Source organism: Euleptes europaea, chromosome 7 (assembly GCF_029931775.1).
Source record: "Euleptes europaea isolate rEulEur1 chromosome 7, rEulEur1.hap1, whole genome shotgun sequence".
In the NCBI taxonomy this organism is placed as follows: Eukaryota; Metazoa; Chordata; class Lepidosauria; order Squamata; family Sphaerodactylidae; genus Euleptes; species Euleptes europaea.
The window spans coordinates 488,054-506,602 of record NC_079318.1 but is presented as its reverse complement, the minus strand read 5'-3'; the positions used below and the strand labels follow the sequence as shown (position 1 = coordinate 506,602).

Genomic DNA, 18,549 nt, shown 5'->3' with positions numbered 1-18,549 from the left:
CGGGGGGGGGGAGATACAGCTCGCCCACTCTCTCTCTCTCTCAGGCACGCCGGCTCCGCAGCCCAGCTGCCGGCGCGAGCGGGCGCAAGAGCAGGGGCTCCGAACCAAGTTCAGAGAGCCACACTCAACGGGCCAAAGAGCCGCATGCGGCTCTAGAGCCGCAGTTTTGAGACCCCTGGTATATAGGATGTATTGTCAAATGAGATGTATAGTAATTTTTGAAAAACAATAAAAATATATATTAAAAAAAAGAAATAAAAAATCTAATAAGCACAGTCAAGCAAGTATTTTCCCCCGAGTTACTCCAAGTGATTGATCAAGAGCACGAAGAACACCAGGCCCAACCTTTAGCCATAGATCTCCCGGAAAAACAAGAAGACGAAGACTTCAAATTAAACAAAGCTACGACACTGATAACCTCGATCAGTATTAACTGTTTGAATTTCCCAGCTAAAAGAAAAAAAGCTTTTCACATACTTGCGAAACAAGCATTAGATGTGATTTGTCTACAAGAAACCCATATTAAAGATAAATTTGAAAGATTATTAAATTGTAAAAAGCTGGGTTCAATTTATTCCTCTTCGTCAACTTCAAAAAAGAGAGGAGTCGCTATTTATGTTAAGGGCAACAGGCTAACGGTTTTGGATTCTCTAAAAGATAAAAAGAATGGTTTTTAATTCTCCTAGCACAAGGGGCAGATGGTAGCAAACTAACGATTGTGAATATATATGCCCCGAACAACGCGAGGGAGAAGTTCCATAAAACCTTTTTCAATACTCTACAGGACTTTCACCAAGGTGAAATTGTTATGTTGGGTGATATACATGGAGTAATGGACATTAAACTAGACAAGTCAAAAACACCAAAAAGAGGCAAACTTCCTAAGGCTGTCTTTCAATTTCTTGACGACTGGAATTTCATTGATAAGCACCCCAAAGAAAAAGACTTTACCTTCTATTCTAACAGGCACAACTCCTAGGATCGATATGTGTTGGATCTCCAAATTGCTGGTCAACAAAGTGGTAAAAAAGGTAAAGGTCCCCTGTGCAAGCACCAGGTCATTCCTGACCCATGGGGTGACGTCACATCCCGACGTTTACTAGGCAGACTTTGTTTACGGGGTGGTTTGCCAGTGCCTTCCCCAGTCATCTTCCCTTTACCCCCAGCAAGCTGGGTACTCATTTTACCAACCTCGGAAGGATGGAAGGATGAGTCAACCTTGAGCCGGCTACCTGAAACCGATTTCCGTCGGGATCGAACTCAGGCCGTGAGCAGAACTTGGACTGCAGTACTGCAGCTTACCACTCTGCACCACGGGGGTCCTGTTATTACCTAACAGTAATAAGATTTAAACCACATTTTCCCAATTTGTCAACAAGAATATTATGGGGAACCTTATCAAAAGCCTTACTGAAATCAAGATAAACTATGTCTACTGCATTCCCCTGATGCAGCAAGGTAGTAACTTTCTCAAAAAAGGAGATACGATTAGTCTGACATTACTTGTTCTTGAGAAACCCATGCTGGCTCTTAGATCCATCCTTTCTAAATGCTCAAGGACTGACTGTTTGATGATTTGTTCAAAGACTTTCCTGGTATAGAAGTCAAGCTGATGGGTTGGTTGTTACCCGGATCCTCCTTTTTCCCTTCTTGAAGATCGGGACAACATTTGCCCGCCTCCAATCTTCTGGCACCTCACCTGTTCTCCAAGAATTCTCAGAACTAATGGACAGAGGCTCAGAAATTACATCTGCAAGTTCTTTGAGTACCCTTGGATGCAATTCATCTGGCCCTGAGGACTTACCAGAGCAGAGTAAAGTGATACCATCACTTCGCATGGCCATCTGTCAGCAATGCTGTTTCTATGACCTCAGGCAGATCATGAGAGGGAGGGCATCTTGCCCATCTTCTGGGCATGGAGTAGGGGTCACTGGAGGTGTGGAGGGGGAGGTAGTTTGGATTTCCTGCATTGTGCAGGGGGTTGGACTAGATGACCCTGGTGGTCCCTTCCAACTATGATTCTATGATTAGGAATAAACTGGCTTCTAATTTCCCTTAAGGAAAAATACAGGTCTTAGAAATGCATTTGAGCTTTTAGAAAATTTTAAAACTATTCCCCCCCACACACACAGTAAATAACTTTCTTGCACCAGTTGTCTCAGACATTCTCATGTGGTTGTTGTTCTGGAGACAACACATTCTCATAAAACTGTGGAAAATAATATACACAGTTCAAAAGCTCAGGTTTGCATGTAATATTATGACATTGTTTTTATGCTGAAGTAGTTTTGCACGGGATACCACTCCAGTATTGAACAAAAGAGAAGGCAGATTTTCTCATGGGTGGCTATTGTCAGCTTCATAGTCTGGAAAAAAAAAACCCTGTTTTAAGTATTTCTGTTTATTCAAGAATAGCACATCGTAAAAACATAAAAATTCAAAAACATGCCTGAAAAGCTTAAGGGCAATGCACAGTGCTGACTTTGCCACCTAATTTGACTTGCAAGCTTATATGAAAATTTGGATTCTGTAAGTTGAAAAGGTTACAACTCTGAATTATCAGGGGAAAATAGAGAAAGTGTTAGCTGGTTGGGTCTTGAACTATTTTCTTTATTTTCATGTGCAATTCAGTTTTTTTACATGAAAATTAGGCCCATTGAAAATGAATATTTGCATAATTTACATAGAGCTGCTATAATGCAAAAAGAAGATGCAAAGCAGCTTTGTTTAAACTTGGCAGAAATATGCAGGCTTCTCTTTATCTGGTTTATCTTTTTTAAAAACATGACTTTTTTGTACATGTGGCGTTTACTCAACCCAGGCTTTGTAGTAAACTGCCTTTGATAGAACTGTAGTTGCTTCCCCCCCCCCTTTTTTTTTGCATTAACCAAGCAAAGTATATTGTGAAAAAATGAGTTAATTGGCGTTGGCTATCTTCACCAACCTTTTCTTGTTGTTGAAAAGGTGTTTAGCAATGATTTCCCACAGCCTGCATTTCAGAAATAATAATTGCTTCACTGTAATTGTTCAATAGGATGTGTTATTAAATGCTAGACTATCAAATGAAAATAGAGAGAAAAGGTTAGTGTCAGTTTATTTTTAAATGATGGTATCAGAATGTGTGTGTAAAGTGTCGTCAAGTTGTAGCTGACTTATGGCGACCCCAGCAAGGGGCTTTCAAGGCAGTTGAGAAGCAGAGGTAGTTTGCCATAGCCTTCCTCTGCAGAGCTTTCCTTGGTGGTCTCCCTTCCAAGTACTGACCCTGCTTAGCTTTTCCTCCCAGTATCACAGTACATACCTCAAATGTAGGTAATCACTTGCTCTATCTACATTGGTCTTTTTAATCATTCAGATTTGTATCTAACAAGTAATACATAAAATCCTAGCATACTGTATCCAAATATTGCACCACATAAGCAGAAGGCACATCCATACACAGGGGTATCAGGCGGTCTCTGATTTCTCCCGTCAATCCATCATATTTATTGAAAGCAGGCTCCAGCATGGCATGGGACTTTCCGGAGTGGATTTTCAAGGGGCACAGTAATGTACATAGGGGGCAAGAATTAGCAACCTCTTCCCTCTACAGGCCTTCTGCAGATTTAGTGGGATTTTTGGATATAAGTCATGCTTTAAATTGGGGTTGTAAAAGTTTATCAGGAAAACAAACATTTAACCACTACACCACTCTGGCTCCTATACATATATATAAACCATGGGGGAAACCTTTATATTCTGTGTAGAAATGCTCTCCACCAAGAATTCATCCCAATATTTCATTTATTATGACTGCTCTCTGTCCATATACAGGAACCCAACTGTTGACAAGTAAAAGGGTAAAGCACCTGCAAGCACCAGGTCATTCCTGACCCATGGGGTGACATCACATCCCGACATTTATTAGGCAGACTTTGTTTGCGGGGTGGTTTGCCAGTGCCTTCCCCAGTCATCTTCCCTTTACCCCTAGCAGGAAACTGGGTACACATTTTACCAACCTCAGAAGGAAGGAAGGCTGAATCAACCTTGAGCCGGCTACCTGAAACTGATTTCCATCGGGATTGAGCTCAGGTCAATCCAGGAGACCTCCAGACTGGTTTTGGAGCCTGAATTACAATTAGGAGATCCAGTTGCAGATTCCAAGTATCCAGACTTGCCAGGTCTCCCTCTATAGACACTCTCCACTAGCAGCGTACCAAGCAGATAGGGTGGAGAATACTGAAAAAATCATTCTGGTGCTGCTCTCGGATTCAAGTTACTGCTGAATCCAAGAGTAGCATGACATCACTTCCAGGTTTGTCCTGGAAAATCACACCATCAATTTGGCAGTGCCCCCCATGTCCCTGCTCCCTAGTCTCCCGCTGGGTACCACCAGCTGGCAACCCTACAAGTATCACATATAGTTTGGCTTAAGGCATCACTGTATAATAATACAGAGATCTTTTTGTCTATAATAGATAGAAATATTTATTACTTTGCCGCTTGCCGACCGCAATGTTGATGTAACAATTAAAACAAAAAAGGCTGCCAACAGGAAATCATGGTGTGTTTCTCTAGAAAGTAGGATGGGCAGTTATAATTTATCTGCTTTTCAAGTAGTTTTTAAAAATCTCCCATATAGAACTGTCTTTTCAAAAAGCAAACGGTTCAAAAGTTTCTCTTCATGTCTTCCAGAGAAACCTTCTTCCGCACTGATCATTTTGCTGTAAGTGCAATGTTTTGCATTTTATCTCTTGAATATGATTGAGGAAGTTACAATGTGGCTTTCTTTTTGTAGGCCAGCTCCAGTGCCTTCCTTCCTAGTCCATCTCTACTGTCACCACACTCCCGATTAAGACTGGCAAGCACACTAGGCGAACCACGGATTCCTCTGTATCCTGTTTCTACCCAAAGTGGTAACATGGTTTACTCTTTTTCTGTTGCTTGGTGGGGGACTGCTATGGTACATTAACCATGCAATCCTGAAGGGGGGGCAGAGCCGCACAGGAACCAGCGTTACCACTACGCTGGCGTCCTTGCCACTTGCACCATGGATGCTGGCGTAGGGCTACTTACTTTGGTCTCCCTGGATGCCGGTAGCATATCTCCCCACACCGGCATCCTGGGAGGCATTCCTGGGGGCGAAGCTTCCCTTTGGCAGCTTCCTAACCCCTTTTGACCCGGGAACGCCCCTTCATGCTGCAGCAAAGCTATGCCAGGAAAGTAGCTGGTGTAGCCTCGCTGAAGTCAATGAGTAAGTTTCCCGATTTTCCTATTTTCACACAGTTTGTTTATTCTATTTTCCGGCAGGGAAGACTCACAGGAGGTGGTGTGGCTGTACTGCTCCTGGCTGCCACGTTTCTGTCCCCCCCCCCTTAGGAATGGGCTGTAAATGAGCTTACTCAAATAGCATCATGTAGATCCTGAAAGCATTTTGGGTAGCAGAGAAATAGGAAAGAGGCAGCTTTCCCCCTTCATTGTTCTTATTGATTCAGGTGATTGCTGCAAAACGTTGACTGCAAAATGTTGACTCCCAGTCTATGTGATTCATCTTTTCTGACAGTATTATTTACTAGCAAAGAGTGTCCTTCCTTTACAAGTGATGAATGATGGGTGAGAGCAGTCTGTAGAGGCTTTCACATTAATGGCAATATCAGGTTTGCCAACAAGTGGAGAAAAAATGCCCTTCTTAATAGAAGCTCGTGGGATGTTATTTACCTCCATGCCATGAAAAGCTTCATCTTCTTTTTTTCCACTTGTTAAATCTCTATTGAAGAGGCAGGACAATTTTTCTCCAGGATGTTGGCAACCCTAGCAGGCAAAAGCCCCAGTGAGTGCTTTAAAGCTGTATTACACACATCCAGTGGAAATCTTTCCCCCAGTGTGCAACTAAAAGGGGAAAATGTAAAATTCTTACCTGTGTAAGGAACAACTGGATAAGAGCATTCTGCTCAGTAAAGTTACTTGCTTAAAATTCCCTAGCAAACTAAAGGCTTGTGCAGTTGTGCAACGTATATCAGAATGGTTGATAATAATTTCTAATTCTTCAAGGCAAGATGAAATATTATTCAGCATTTTAAAGATGGGGCTAAAGATAACATTCTTTACAGCAGCTCATTTTCAAATAACCTTTTGGTGTGCCACATGAACACATGAAGCTGCTTTATACTGAATCAGACCCTCGGTCCATCAAAGTCAGTACTGTACACTCTGACCGGCAGCGGCTCTGCCGAGTCTCAGGCAGAGAAAGGTCTTTCACATGACCTACTTGCCTAGTCCCTTTAACTGGAGATGCCAGAGATTGAACCTGGGACCTTCTGCATGCCAAGCAGAGGCTCTATACCACTGAGCCACAGTCCATGTCAAACAGTGCAATACTATGCAGAGTTACTCCAGTCTAAGAACTTTTATATCAGTGGTTTTAGACTAGAGTAACTCTGCCCTGAAACTGTACAGCCTGTGTCTGTGATGTTGATAACAGCACAATTGAAACATAACATTCTTGATCTTCCAAGGCTGCAATCATAAGCAGACGTCAGTGGACTTGCATTGTTAGCCACTGGTTAGCTCATACACACTGGTTAGCTCATACACACCTTCTTGAGGAGTACAACTTGTTTAAAAGGGATAGACAGATAAGGAAGGGGGGAGGAGCAGCACTGTATGTCAAAGATGTGTACACTTGTGAAGAAGTACATGAATCTGAGCATGGTAGTGCAGTCGAGACTCTATGGGTAAACATAAAAAGAATAAGAAATAATTGTGATATTCTGGTGGGGGTCTGCTATCGACCGCCAAACCAGGCAGAGGATTTGGATGGGACGCTCCTAGACCAGATCACAAAGTTCTCAAAGAGAAGGGACATGGTGGTCATGGGAGATTTTAATTACCCGGATATCTGTTGGAAGTCCAACGCTGCTAAAAATGCAAGATCCAATAAATTCCTGACTTGTCTTGCTGACAACTTCCTATTCCAGAAGGTGGGCAGGGAAAAAAGGGGGTCTGCTATCTTTAACTTGATTTTCACCAACAGGGAAGAACTGGTCAATGAGGTTAAAGTAGTAGGCACCCTGGGTAGTAGTGACCACGTACTCTTGGAATTTACAATCTTGGGGAAAGGAAAACCTGTACGTAGTCAGACATATTGGTTGGACTTTAAAAGAGCAAATGTTAACAAACTTAATCTTATGCTAGGTAGAATCCCATGGTCGGAAATACTTAAGGAGAAGGGAGTTCAAGAAGGGTGGGCATTTCTTAAAAATGAAATACTGAAGGCGCAATCCCAAACCATTCCTATGAGAAAGAAAAATGGGAGGAGCCTAAAGAGGCCAGGGTGGCTCCATAAACAGCTTTTTAAAGAGTTGAGAAATAAAAAAAAACTCATTTAGGAAGTGGAAGGAGGGCCTTATAACCAAAGAGGAATATAAACAAATCATTAGTGCTTGTAGAGAGAGTGTTAGGAAAGCTAAAGCTCAGTATGAGCTTAGGCTAGCGAGAGATGCTAAATGCAACAAAAAAGGGTTCTTTTCCTATGTACAGAGTAGGAGTAAGCACAAGGACAAGATAAGCCCATTGCATGGACCGGAAAGTGAAATTGTAACAGGAGATGAAGAGAGGGCAGAACTCCTCAATTCCTACTTTTCCTCAGTTTTTTCTTGTGAGGGAAGTGGTGCTCAACATGGCATAAACAGAACATGTGATGAGGGAAGGGATTTGCAGCCTAGAATTGGCATTGGGATAGTGCACAAACACCTGGTTTATTTAAATGAAACAAAATCCTCTGGGCCAGATGAATTGCACCCAAGGGTACTCAGAGAACTTGCAGATGTAATTCTGAACCTCTGTCCATTATTTATGAAAAGTCTTGGCAAACAGGTGAGGTACCAGAAGATTGGAGGCGGGCAAATGTTGTCCCCATCTTCAAGAAGGGGAAAAAGGAGGATCTGGGTAACTACCGACCCATCAGCTTGACTTCTATACCAGGAAAAGTGTTCAAACAAATCATCAGACAGTCAGTCCTTGAGCATTTAGAAAGGATGGATCTGATCACTAAGAGCCAGCACGGGTTTCTCAAGAACAAGTCATGTCAGACTAATCTCCTTTTTTAAGAAAGTTACTACCTTGCTGGATCAGGGGAATGCTGTAGACATAGTTTATCTAGATTTCAGTAAGGCTTTTGATAAGGTTCCGCATAGTATTCTTGTTGACAAATTGGGAAAAGGTGGTTTAGATCCTATTATTGTTAGGTGGATCCACAACTGGTTGACAGATTGTACCCAAAGAGTGCTAGTTAATGGTTCTTCATCCACTTGGAAAGAAGTGACTAGTGGAGTTCCTCAGGGATCTGTGCTGGGCCCTGTGTTGTTCAACATCTTTATAAATGATTTGGATGAAGGAATAGAGGGGATGCTTATCAAATTTGTAGATGATACTAAATTGGGAGGGGTAGAAATATGGTAGAAGACAGAGGCAAGATGCAGGATGATCTTGACAGGCTGGAGAAGTGGGCTAGAACTAATAAAATGCACTTCAACAAAGACAAATGTAAAGTTCTGCATTTAGGTAGGAAAAATCAAATGCATAATTATAGGATGGGGGAGACTTGTCTGAGCAGTAGTGTGTGTGAAAAGGATCTTGGGATCTTAGTAGACCAAACACTGAACATGAGTCAGCAGTGTGATGCGGTAGCTAAAAAGGCAAATGCAGTCTTGGGCTGCATCAACAGAAGTATAGTGTCCAGATCACGCAAAGTGATGGTAACGCTTTGCTCCGCTCTGGTTAGACCTCAACTAGAGTACTGTGTTCAGTTTTGGGCACCACAATTTTAAAAAGATGTAGACAAGCTGGAACGTGTCCAGAGGAGGGCAATAAAGATGGTGAGGGGTCTGGAGACCAAGTCCTATGAGGAAGAGTTGAAGGAGCTGGGTATGTTTAACCTGAAGAGAAGACTGAGAGGGGATATGATAACCATGTTCAAGTACTTGAGGGGCTGTCATATTGAGGAGGCTGCCGAGTTGTTTTCTGTTCCCAAGAAGGTCGGACCAGAACCAACGGGGTGAAATTAAATCAAAAGAGTTTCCGTCTAGACATTAGGAAGAATTTTCTAACAGTTAGAGCGGTTCCTCAGTGGAACAGGCTTCCTCGGGAGGTGGTAAGCTCTCCTTCCCTGGAGGTTTTTAAGAAGAGGTTAGATGGCCATCTGTCAGCAATGCTGATTCTGTGACCTTAGGCAGATGATGAGAGGGAGGGCATCTTGGCCATCTTCTGGTCACTAGGTGTGGGGGGAGGTAGTTGTGAATTTCCTGCATTGTGCAGAGGGTTGGACTTGATGACCCTGGTGGTCCCTTCCAACTCTATGATTCTATGATTCTATGATTCCTTTCCTCTCCCTCTTTTTTCTGTTTCTCACCAAACCACAGTTTACTGGTGCATGTAAACCAGACAAACAATCGTTTGTGTTTAAATATCAACAACACATAGTTTGCCTGGTTCAAATGTAATGACAAACTATGGTTTGCCAAGAAAGCTGGAGGGAATCCAGGCAAGTCAGAGATAGAGATGAGTGCAAAAACCCAAGGGTCAAATAAGAACATGAGAACTGACCCTATACAACAGCAAAATTATCTTAAAAGCAAAATATGTGTTGGTCGGGGGGATCTTCGGAAATAAAAACTGGATCTCAGAAATATACTTTTGACTCATCTTGCTTATGCAACTTGAAACTCAGGATTCCAGGAGAAGAAACGCTCTGTAACATTCAGGGGGTACATAGCTTTATAGGTTTTCCCATGAGAAAATTTCTTTTAAGGTTTAGGTGATACTTTACTTCCTGTCTTTGGCTTGTGGCTTCATTGTTATGATCCTAATGCTCATAACAGTTGTTTTTATAGCCATGTGGGAAAAATTCATTTATTTTGCACATCTTTCACCAACGACTATAAACTATGAAGGAAGAAATCTTAGTTTTGGTTTGGCTATTGCTGTATTTTAGTCATAAGCAGCAGCAGTTATCTGCGCCACTTCATTTACTTTTATATGCTGAGTTATTTTATAGTCTTTCCAAATGTTGAGCCTTTCTTTAATCCTTATTGAAATGACCCTGTCAGTGTTTTAATCTGGATTTTGTTAATTTTGTTCATCCATGCACAAAGGGGATCTTCCAGGATAGTGTTTATTTCTGCCTCCTTGACACGTACACTGTAAAGGCATTTGGAATAGATGCTGAGTTATCTCATTGGTTTTTTGTATGCCAGCAGTGAATGGTTTCATAAGCAGAATTTCCATTTGGCCTCTATGGGGCCTTTATTTCTAGGATGCATATGCACCGGCATTGTTCTGGAGCAATGATTTAGCAGGTAGGTCACCATTTCAAGTGCTGCACAGTAGCTAAACTCATCTGACTAAAGACTGCCATTTTAAAAACTGAACTTAGTCCTGCCCCACTCCCTATGGTGATTCCATTGTTAGCCACCCTGCAGGTTTCCCTTTACTTCAAGGAAAATTAGGGTTATATTTACTCCAAGGTTTGTTTGTTTGTTTGTTTGTTTGTTTGTTTTGTCATGAAGTGGCATCTGACAGGGCAGCCCCGGTGGGGTTTTCAAAGAAAGACATTCAGAGGTGGTTGCCATTGCCTGCCTCAGCATCATGTGGCTGGCGTTCCTTGGAGGTCTCCCATCCAGATACTTCCCAGGGTCCACCCTGCTTAGCTTCTGAGATCTGATGAGATCAGGCTAGCCTGGGCTCTCCAAGGTAAAGGTGGGAAAATGGGAGTCAGATGTGTCATGCACCAATTGGGCATGATGTCTGAATGTTCCTCTTTATTGTGGGGGGTTTCTGCTGTCCATGCAGGGAAATACCCCTACTTGGGACCAGCCCTAGGTATAATTGCATTTCTCTATTTTGTGCAATACTCAAGGCATAAAGGTATAGTTTGTGCGAAAACCATGCATATGACCTATTGCACATTTAGATGCACTGAAGTCTTGATGGCACTGAATGGAATACCAGCTCTTTACAAACGAAAATGGTTTAGGAACATGATGGTTCTTGTATCTAAAGCAAACACTTTGACAAAATTGAGAACAATTAGATTCTTTCATTCATATAGCACAGCTGATAGTCATAAGGGGTTTTCCATCCTAGGAAAGTGAAGCAGCATCAAAGGGATTTATTTTATTTTCCTCTGAAGAGACTAAGAATTTCAATTAAAACCCTCTATTATATTTTAAGTGCTTGCAAAAAAAATTGCTGTTACAAGCAAACAGTAAAATCAAAAATTCTTAGGTATGAAAAGTATGAAAGAAACCCAGGTAGGAGTGGGCAATAATGCCACCCACTTGGCTCTATTTTGAAGCTTTTGCCCTGAAATCTGTTTGGTAATGTGATAAAGGATTGAGGTGGTGGTTGTGTGAAATCTCCAGCAGTAATTAGTTCACAGTGCTGATGACACAGGCTGGAGGCTTAGGGACAGGAGGTTCTGCGGATGAGCTTGAGGAGCAGGCAATGGGCTGAGAAACAAGAGCCTGTGGGAAAAGTCCCGAGGGTAAAAGGATAAAGAGGTATATGAGGAAGAATTGGTGAAGAAACAAAAAGGAACCCTAAGAAAGGAGGCAGCTGGGGAAATCAGAAATGCACAAATGGACCAGCTGAATAAGGAGAGAAGGTTGGTCTAGATCAGCTATATTCCTGGTCTTAGGTTTTTAGTCTACATTTGTTGTGGCCTGTCCTTTTCTTATCCTTTTTGATCCCTCTAGTCCTTCAGTTCATACTTCTGTTTTTGCATGACATGGTTACAAGTCATGTGTGTTGTGAGTTAAACAAGTCACCAAAAGCAGGCTAAGTATTTAAACTCATGGATGTTGAGGGGGAATATTGCAGGGACATAAGATCATAGGAAAAACCATGCGGGATCAGACCAAGGTCCATCAAGTCCGACAGTCTGTTCACACAGTGGCCAACCAAGGTCCTCTAGGAAGCCCACAAGCAAGACGACTGCAGCAGCATTATCCTGCGTGTGTTCCACAGCACCTAACATAATAGGTGTGCTTCTCTGATACTGGAGAGAATAGATATGCATCATGACTAGTATTCTAGTAGTATTCATGACTAGTAGGATAAATTGAGAGGGGGGCGGCTGAATTCTCCATGGAATCAGGCAAGTAATATAATTGGTTTTCATATAATATTGGGGCTGGGGCTGGGTGAGAAGGGAGGGAAGCCCCAGAAGGAATAATATTGGGGCCTGTGTTGGCTTTCAGCAGTCCTGTTCAAACTGACTGCAGACATACTTACCTGGTTATTCCAAGAAGAGCAAGGCAGGTAACCAGATGCTGTGTACTCCTTAAGTATGTTAATTACCTAATGGCCTCTCTTGGGAGCTTCTCTCATTACTAAGCTCTGCCTTGCCAATCATTTGATCAGAGCAGCTTCATGTTGCAATATGGAGTTTTGCTTAACATTCTTCTACTAATACCTACACTGATCATGCAGATTTCCTGGCCTGCAGTGTGGCTTAGTAGGGATCAGCCAAGTTGCCACGTGGCTTCCTAGGACCAGACTCTTTGGATTGTCCCAACAAAACTTCTCGGTCTAAATCTTAGACTTGCTGCTTTTCTAGGACTGGTGCTACTGTATCATTATAAACATCCCATGGTGACCGCATAGTGTTGGACTACAAAAACATTCACGATAAGTGGATGGTAAAAAACTTTTATTCTGTGATCTGTTGGTTGGTGGGTTGGGAAAGAGGGCTTTGTGCATAATATCACACTGTTTGCTTCACTCTTTGGATTGGTTCAGATGTAATAATAAATCATGGTTTGGAACTACATGACCAAGCTTTATGCTTATTCAATGCCTCTTCCTTCCTCCCCATACACATTACAAGTCAATTAGAGACTTCCAATGTAGTTCAAACTATAGTTCGTTGTTGTGTCTGAACCCCCCCAAAAAAGGGTCTGATTGTCTTTCAAACCAGGTCTGCAAACCATAGTTTGCTGGTTCAGATGCAGTGGCAATATATTGTTTGCACTACATCGAACATTACTAATTAACTTGCAGTGTACAAGTAGAACACAGAAAGGGGCGGGGTTGCCAACCTCCAGGTGGGGCATGGAGGTCTCCCAGAATTATGACTGAACTCCAGATGGTAGAGAAAAGTTCCTCTGAGAGGAATGGCTGCCTTGGAGGATGGACTCTATGCGTTATACCAAGCTGAGCTCCCTCCCCTCCCCCATCCCTGCCCTTCCCCAGGCTCTACCCTCAAAATCTCCAGGAATTTCCCAACCCCAGAGCTGGCACTCCTAGAAAGGAAAGAGGGAGTGTATGACCACAGGATTTATTACCAGGGCTGAAGTATAGTCTGTGGTGCTGCTGGCACTGTTCCCATCACCACCGTACATTAGGCTTTCCACATCTTTAAAAATAGTCAAATAATATCTCTCATGCATTCTTATTCCTCCCAGCCTTTAGGGGGGAAGCTTGATTAGGCCATGTGTGCTTATATACAAGTAAGTGTGTGTGTTTTGCTTCAAAAAAGGACTTGTGGCGTGAGAACTACATTTTGTGCCTAGTCCGGCCTGAGAAGTAGAGCTGGGGGTGGCACCCCCCCCCAATCGGGGTAGTATTTAAACACTTGTTAGCTAACATGTTGAGCTAACCACTGAATCCGGACATTTATGATGAAATGCCAAAGGGCTGAGCTTGTGGGATTTTTCAGGAGAGAACTGCAGAGGATGGAGAAACATAAAGTTACTCATTGCAACACTAATGAGGAAGACTCCAGAGTAGATAATGTTTGTACTTGGGAGCCTTAAATCCCATTTTAACCCCTTTTGTGAATGGTTTGTGAACTTGCAGCCATTTTAATGTGAAATAGGAGAGGCATTTGGCATTTGAATGTGTTTATGACCAGTGTAAGTTTTCACTTTGCATACTGAGTTATGAACTGATTTACGCCAAAAGAAGCCCTGACTCATTTTAAGGTGCTGTCATAGAATCACAGAATTATAGCATTATAGAGTTGGAGAGGACCACAAGGGTCATCTAGTCCAACCCCCTGCACACTGCAGGAAATTCACAACTACTTCCCACACACACCTCCAGTGACCCATACTCCAAGTCCAGAAGATGGCCAAGATGCCCTCCCTCTCATGATCGGCCTAATGTCATAGAATCCACATTGCTGACAGATGGCCATCTAGCCTCTGCATTCAAACCTTCAGGGAAGGAGCACTTACTACCTCTCGAGGAAGCCTGTTCCACTGAGGAACCACTCTTAACTGTTAGAAAATTCTTCCTAATGTCTAGATGGAAACTCTTTTGATTTAATTTCAACTGGTTGGTTCTGGTCCGACCTTCTGGGGCAACAGGAACAAACTCGGCACCAAACTCTATATGACAGCCCTTCAAGTACTTGAAGATGGTTATCATATCCCCTCTCAGTCTTCTCTCCAGGCTAAATATACCCAGCTCCTTCAACCTTTCCTCATAGGACTTGGTCTCCAGACCCCTCACCACTTTTGTTGCCCTCCTCTGGACACGTTCCAGCTTGTCTATATCACTCTTAAATTGTGGTTCCCAAAACTGAACACAATACTCTAGGTGAGGTCTAACCAGAGCAGAGTAAAGCTATACCATCACTTTGCGTGATCTGAACACTGTACGTCTGTTGATGGAGCCCAAGATTGCATTTGCCTTTTTAGCTACCGCATCACACTGCTGACTCATGTTCAGCGTTTGGTCTACTAAGACCACAAGATCCTTTTCACACACAACTGCTAAGACAAGTCTCCCCCATCCTATAAGTATGCATTTGATTTTTCCTACCTCAGTACAGACCTTTATGTTTACCTCTGTTGAAATGCACTTTATTGGTTTTAGCCCAATTCTCCAGCCTGTCAAGACCTTCCTGTATCCTGGCTCTGTCTTCTTATTGTATTTGCTACCCTTCCCAATTCAGTATCATCTGCAAATTTAATAAGCATCCCTTCTATTCCTTCATCCAAATCATTTATAAAGATATTAAACAACACAAGGATCAGGACAGATCCCTGAGGCACTCCACTAGTCACTCCTCTCCAAGTGGATGAGGAACCATTAACAAGCACTCTTTGGGTGCAATCTGTCAGCCAATTACAGATCCACCTAACAGGATCTAAATTACATTTTCCCAATTTGTCAACAAGAATATTATGGGGAACCTTATCAAAAGACTTACTGAAATCAAGATAAACTATGTCTGCTGCATTCCCCTGATCCAGCAAGGTACAATACAATACAATAACCTTTATTAGCATATGATGTAATACAACAGATCATCCGTACAGATAATAAACGGTCAGAGGAAACAAAAACATATTAAAAAGCCATCAATCATTAGACCTTATCCAATCTGTTTTTGATTATTAAGCTTAAAAAACCAGCTACTTTCCCAGTTATTTTGGGTGATAAATCATTAAGAAGATGATAGGTTTTCAGGGCTTCCGAGTGAACTGATATATTAGCTAAGATAGAATCGAGAAAATTGGAGCAGATGATATTATACTGAGGACAACGAAGAAGGATATGGGAAACTGACTCGATTGAATTTGAGTTTCAAGGACAAAGCCTCGCTTAGTATCTGGTTTGGTTATATCTGCCGAAAGTAATAGCTGAAGGAAGAGCATTGCACCTAGCTAGTGCAAATGCTCTGCGTGTTTGCGGGGCATGTAGGGTAGACAAATAAGGAACAAGTCAACCAGTAGTTAGGGGAATTTCAAAATTCAAAGGGGAACAAGATTTTTTGTGCAAACCATCTCCTGATAGAAGAGCTTCTTGAAAGCGTAAGCCATGGTCCAGAAACCTAAACCTTTCTTGATGACACCATCTACGCATCCAGTCATTAATTTGTAGTTTCTTCTTTCCCTTCCTGATGAAAACATAACCTGCGCCCCCAGGTCCTACACCTTCTTACCCAGAGCTGCATAGTCTCTTTTAACACGTTCTGGGCTGTGTCGGGCAATATAATTTGTTGCCACATGAATGAGCAAGAATGGGTAATAATCTGTGGGCTTGATGAGTCTTCCTACCCTTTCGGTCACATCCTGGATGTGTGCACCTGGTAGACAGCAGACTTCTTGAGACGACAAGTCCGGTCAGCACACTTTAGACTACCCCTCTCAGTAGGGAATCCCCAATTACCAGAACATGCCTCTTCCTAAAGTGGGGAGCAGAAGCTCAAGTCCTCTCAGGCTCAGGAGCCTGAGCAAATTCTTTCAAGTTTGGGGGGGGGGGGTAGCCCTTGTTCCAGTAGTTCAGAATCAGTATCTATTGGGAGATCCTGGAACAGATTGCTGAGCAACAGAGGATCAGAATGAGTCCTCATTTTCCTGCTTGTGTGGGTCACATTCTTCCATGTACCCTCCTCCTGTGTAGGTTGCACCTCCATGATTTGAGATTCCTTTCTCTCCTCCTCCTGTTGCCCCCTAAAGAGTGTTTCATGTGTTCTGTCTGTGAACTCTTCACCTTCCTTTATAAAACAGAGTGTGGACAAGTGTGCTTCAGGTCCCTGTATCTTCTCCTCCAGCAGGGCTACCAACTTACACTTGCTGCAGGTGTAACTATTGTTACCCTCAGGTAAGAATACAAACATGCCCCAGGCCTTGCATGTTACAGCCTCAGCTCCCTCACTAACCACACTATTGTGATCCATTGCTGAAGTTGTTCAGTTTCTTTCCTGCGCTACTCTGATAGCTCCCCTGACAAACTGCCTCTCAAGGCTCCCTGCTTGAAGAAGCAAAAACACTCAACACATACAAAATGTAGAGACTTGTCAGCCGCTTACAGGGCCCCCAGGCCAGACCCCCAGACCTCGTCTCGCGCCTCTGGCGAGGGGAGCCTTCTTAAGGAAGAGCTCTCAGTCCCCCCCCCTCAGCAGCCAACAGCAGAGGGCGGGGCCAGCAATTAACCCCAGTCACAGCAGCCCTCCCCATTCAGGAAACAGCAACTGAACGAAAGAGCAGAGGGAACCCCTCCGAAACCCCTCTCCAGCAGGCTCCCAGCACCCCTCACCCCCGACCCTCTCGCACACGCCAACCTCCGCTGCAGCTCCCCAGCAGCGGAGACAAAACGGAAACTTGTGCTGGTCTCTGTGGAAACTCAGGGCCCTGCAGACTCTCGGCCCGGCGGCCTCAGCTTCTGCCTGTGGGCCAGAGAAAATGGGTGAGGCGTTGGTCATTTGAATGTGCTTATGACCAGTGTAAGTTTTTACTTTGTATACTGAGTTGTGAACTGATTTACGCCAAAAGAAGCCCTGACTCGTTTTAAGGTGCTGTGATGCACTGCTACAGTTATGGAGGCTGAAGAGAGGGTTATCTGTATTAGGGATGCCCGCCAGCCACCTGCTTCTGAACGTGGCTTTTTCCTTTAGTCATCATGGCTGAGACCCGATGCTAGACCTATCCTTCAAGAGACCTTCTTTTAAATTTGTCTAAGCTAGTGGTCATCATTATATCTTGTGGGAGTCCATTCAATATGCTGTTTGTACATTGTGTGGGAAAAAATGTTTCCTTGGTATTTTTTCTGTATCAACTCCTCAGCTTCCGTAGATGATGCCAGAATGGGCGGGGAGGTCTCTCTATACGCTTTGTCTACCGTGTGCCCGTATATCTCTGTGTCTTCCCCATACCCTTTTTTTCTGAAGCATCAGACTCTTACACCTTGCCTCAAAGAGAAGGTACTCCCAAGCCTTAAAAGGTTTGAGTGGCCTTTTTCTGTGCGTTTCCCAGCCAATATCTTTATTGAGATGTGGTGGTCAGAACTGTACTTAGTATTGTAAATGAATACATACAATAATGTCTGACTTTCTGTTTTTCTCTTTCTTGAATGAGCCTGTTGTAATGAAAAAGGAAATCTAACTGAGATATCTCATACCAAGAATCATCATTAACATTAATTAGTCATCAGCTCATTATAACATGAAAGACATTTTATGAGTTTAGCTGGACTTAAAAAAAATAAGACTCTAGAAAGAAAAGAAAATACTGCCGTTGTGTAGAACTCTGTGTATTGACTCCGTCACTTCAAGCAGCTTTGCTGCATCTTCAGACCTAATTCTGGTTTGCTTCAGTGGTATGCAACCCAATCCTATCTATGTTTACTCTAAAGGAAGTCCCACTTACTTCCAAGAAAGTGTAGATAAGATTTTCATCCTAAAATTCATTAATTTTCAACAAAATTTTAAGTGTGTCTCTTTTTTCACTTGTGCTTATTTACATTCTGTGAGGAATGCACAGAAGAGTGGAAAGAAAGATGGCTTTTGAATTAAATGTAGAAGATCTGGAATGTGTGGGAGCATCATTGTTTAATATAGATGTCATAAAAACGTGCCCCCTGTTGAAATTGCAAAGCTGTTTACTATAGAGAAGCACCTTTAGTTCAGTGTGATTGGAGTAGAATAAGCAGATTACTGACTGCAACCTTGATATGCTGTTGTTATAAAGCTATCTTATTTTGTTTGCGTCGTTGCCATTCCTACACACAACTCCTATAGTTCTTGTCGCACAGCTAATTCAGGAACACTGAATTAAATGAGTT

At 42.8% G+C, this 18,549-nt stretch overlaps 1 protein-coding gene across 1 annotated transcript in view; it reads left to right on the top strand.

Moving 5' to 3' along the window:
- The window catches only part of AHI1 (Abelson helper integration site 1), a 142,221-nt gene that overhangs the window by 73,724 nt on the left and 49,948 nt on the right, over positions 1-18,549 (top strand). Inside the window, 1 exon segment of the mRNA XM_056853225.1 lies at positions 4,775-4,892. Coding sequence (XP_056709203.1) covers positions 4,775-4,892 — 118 coding nt within the window.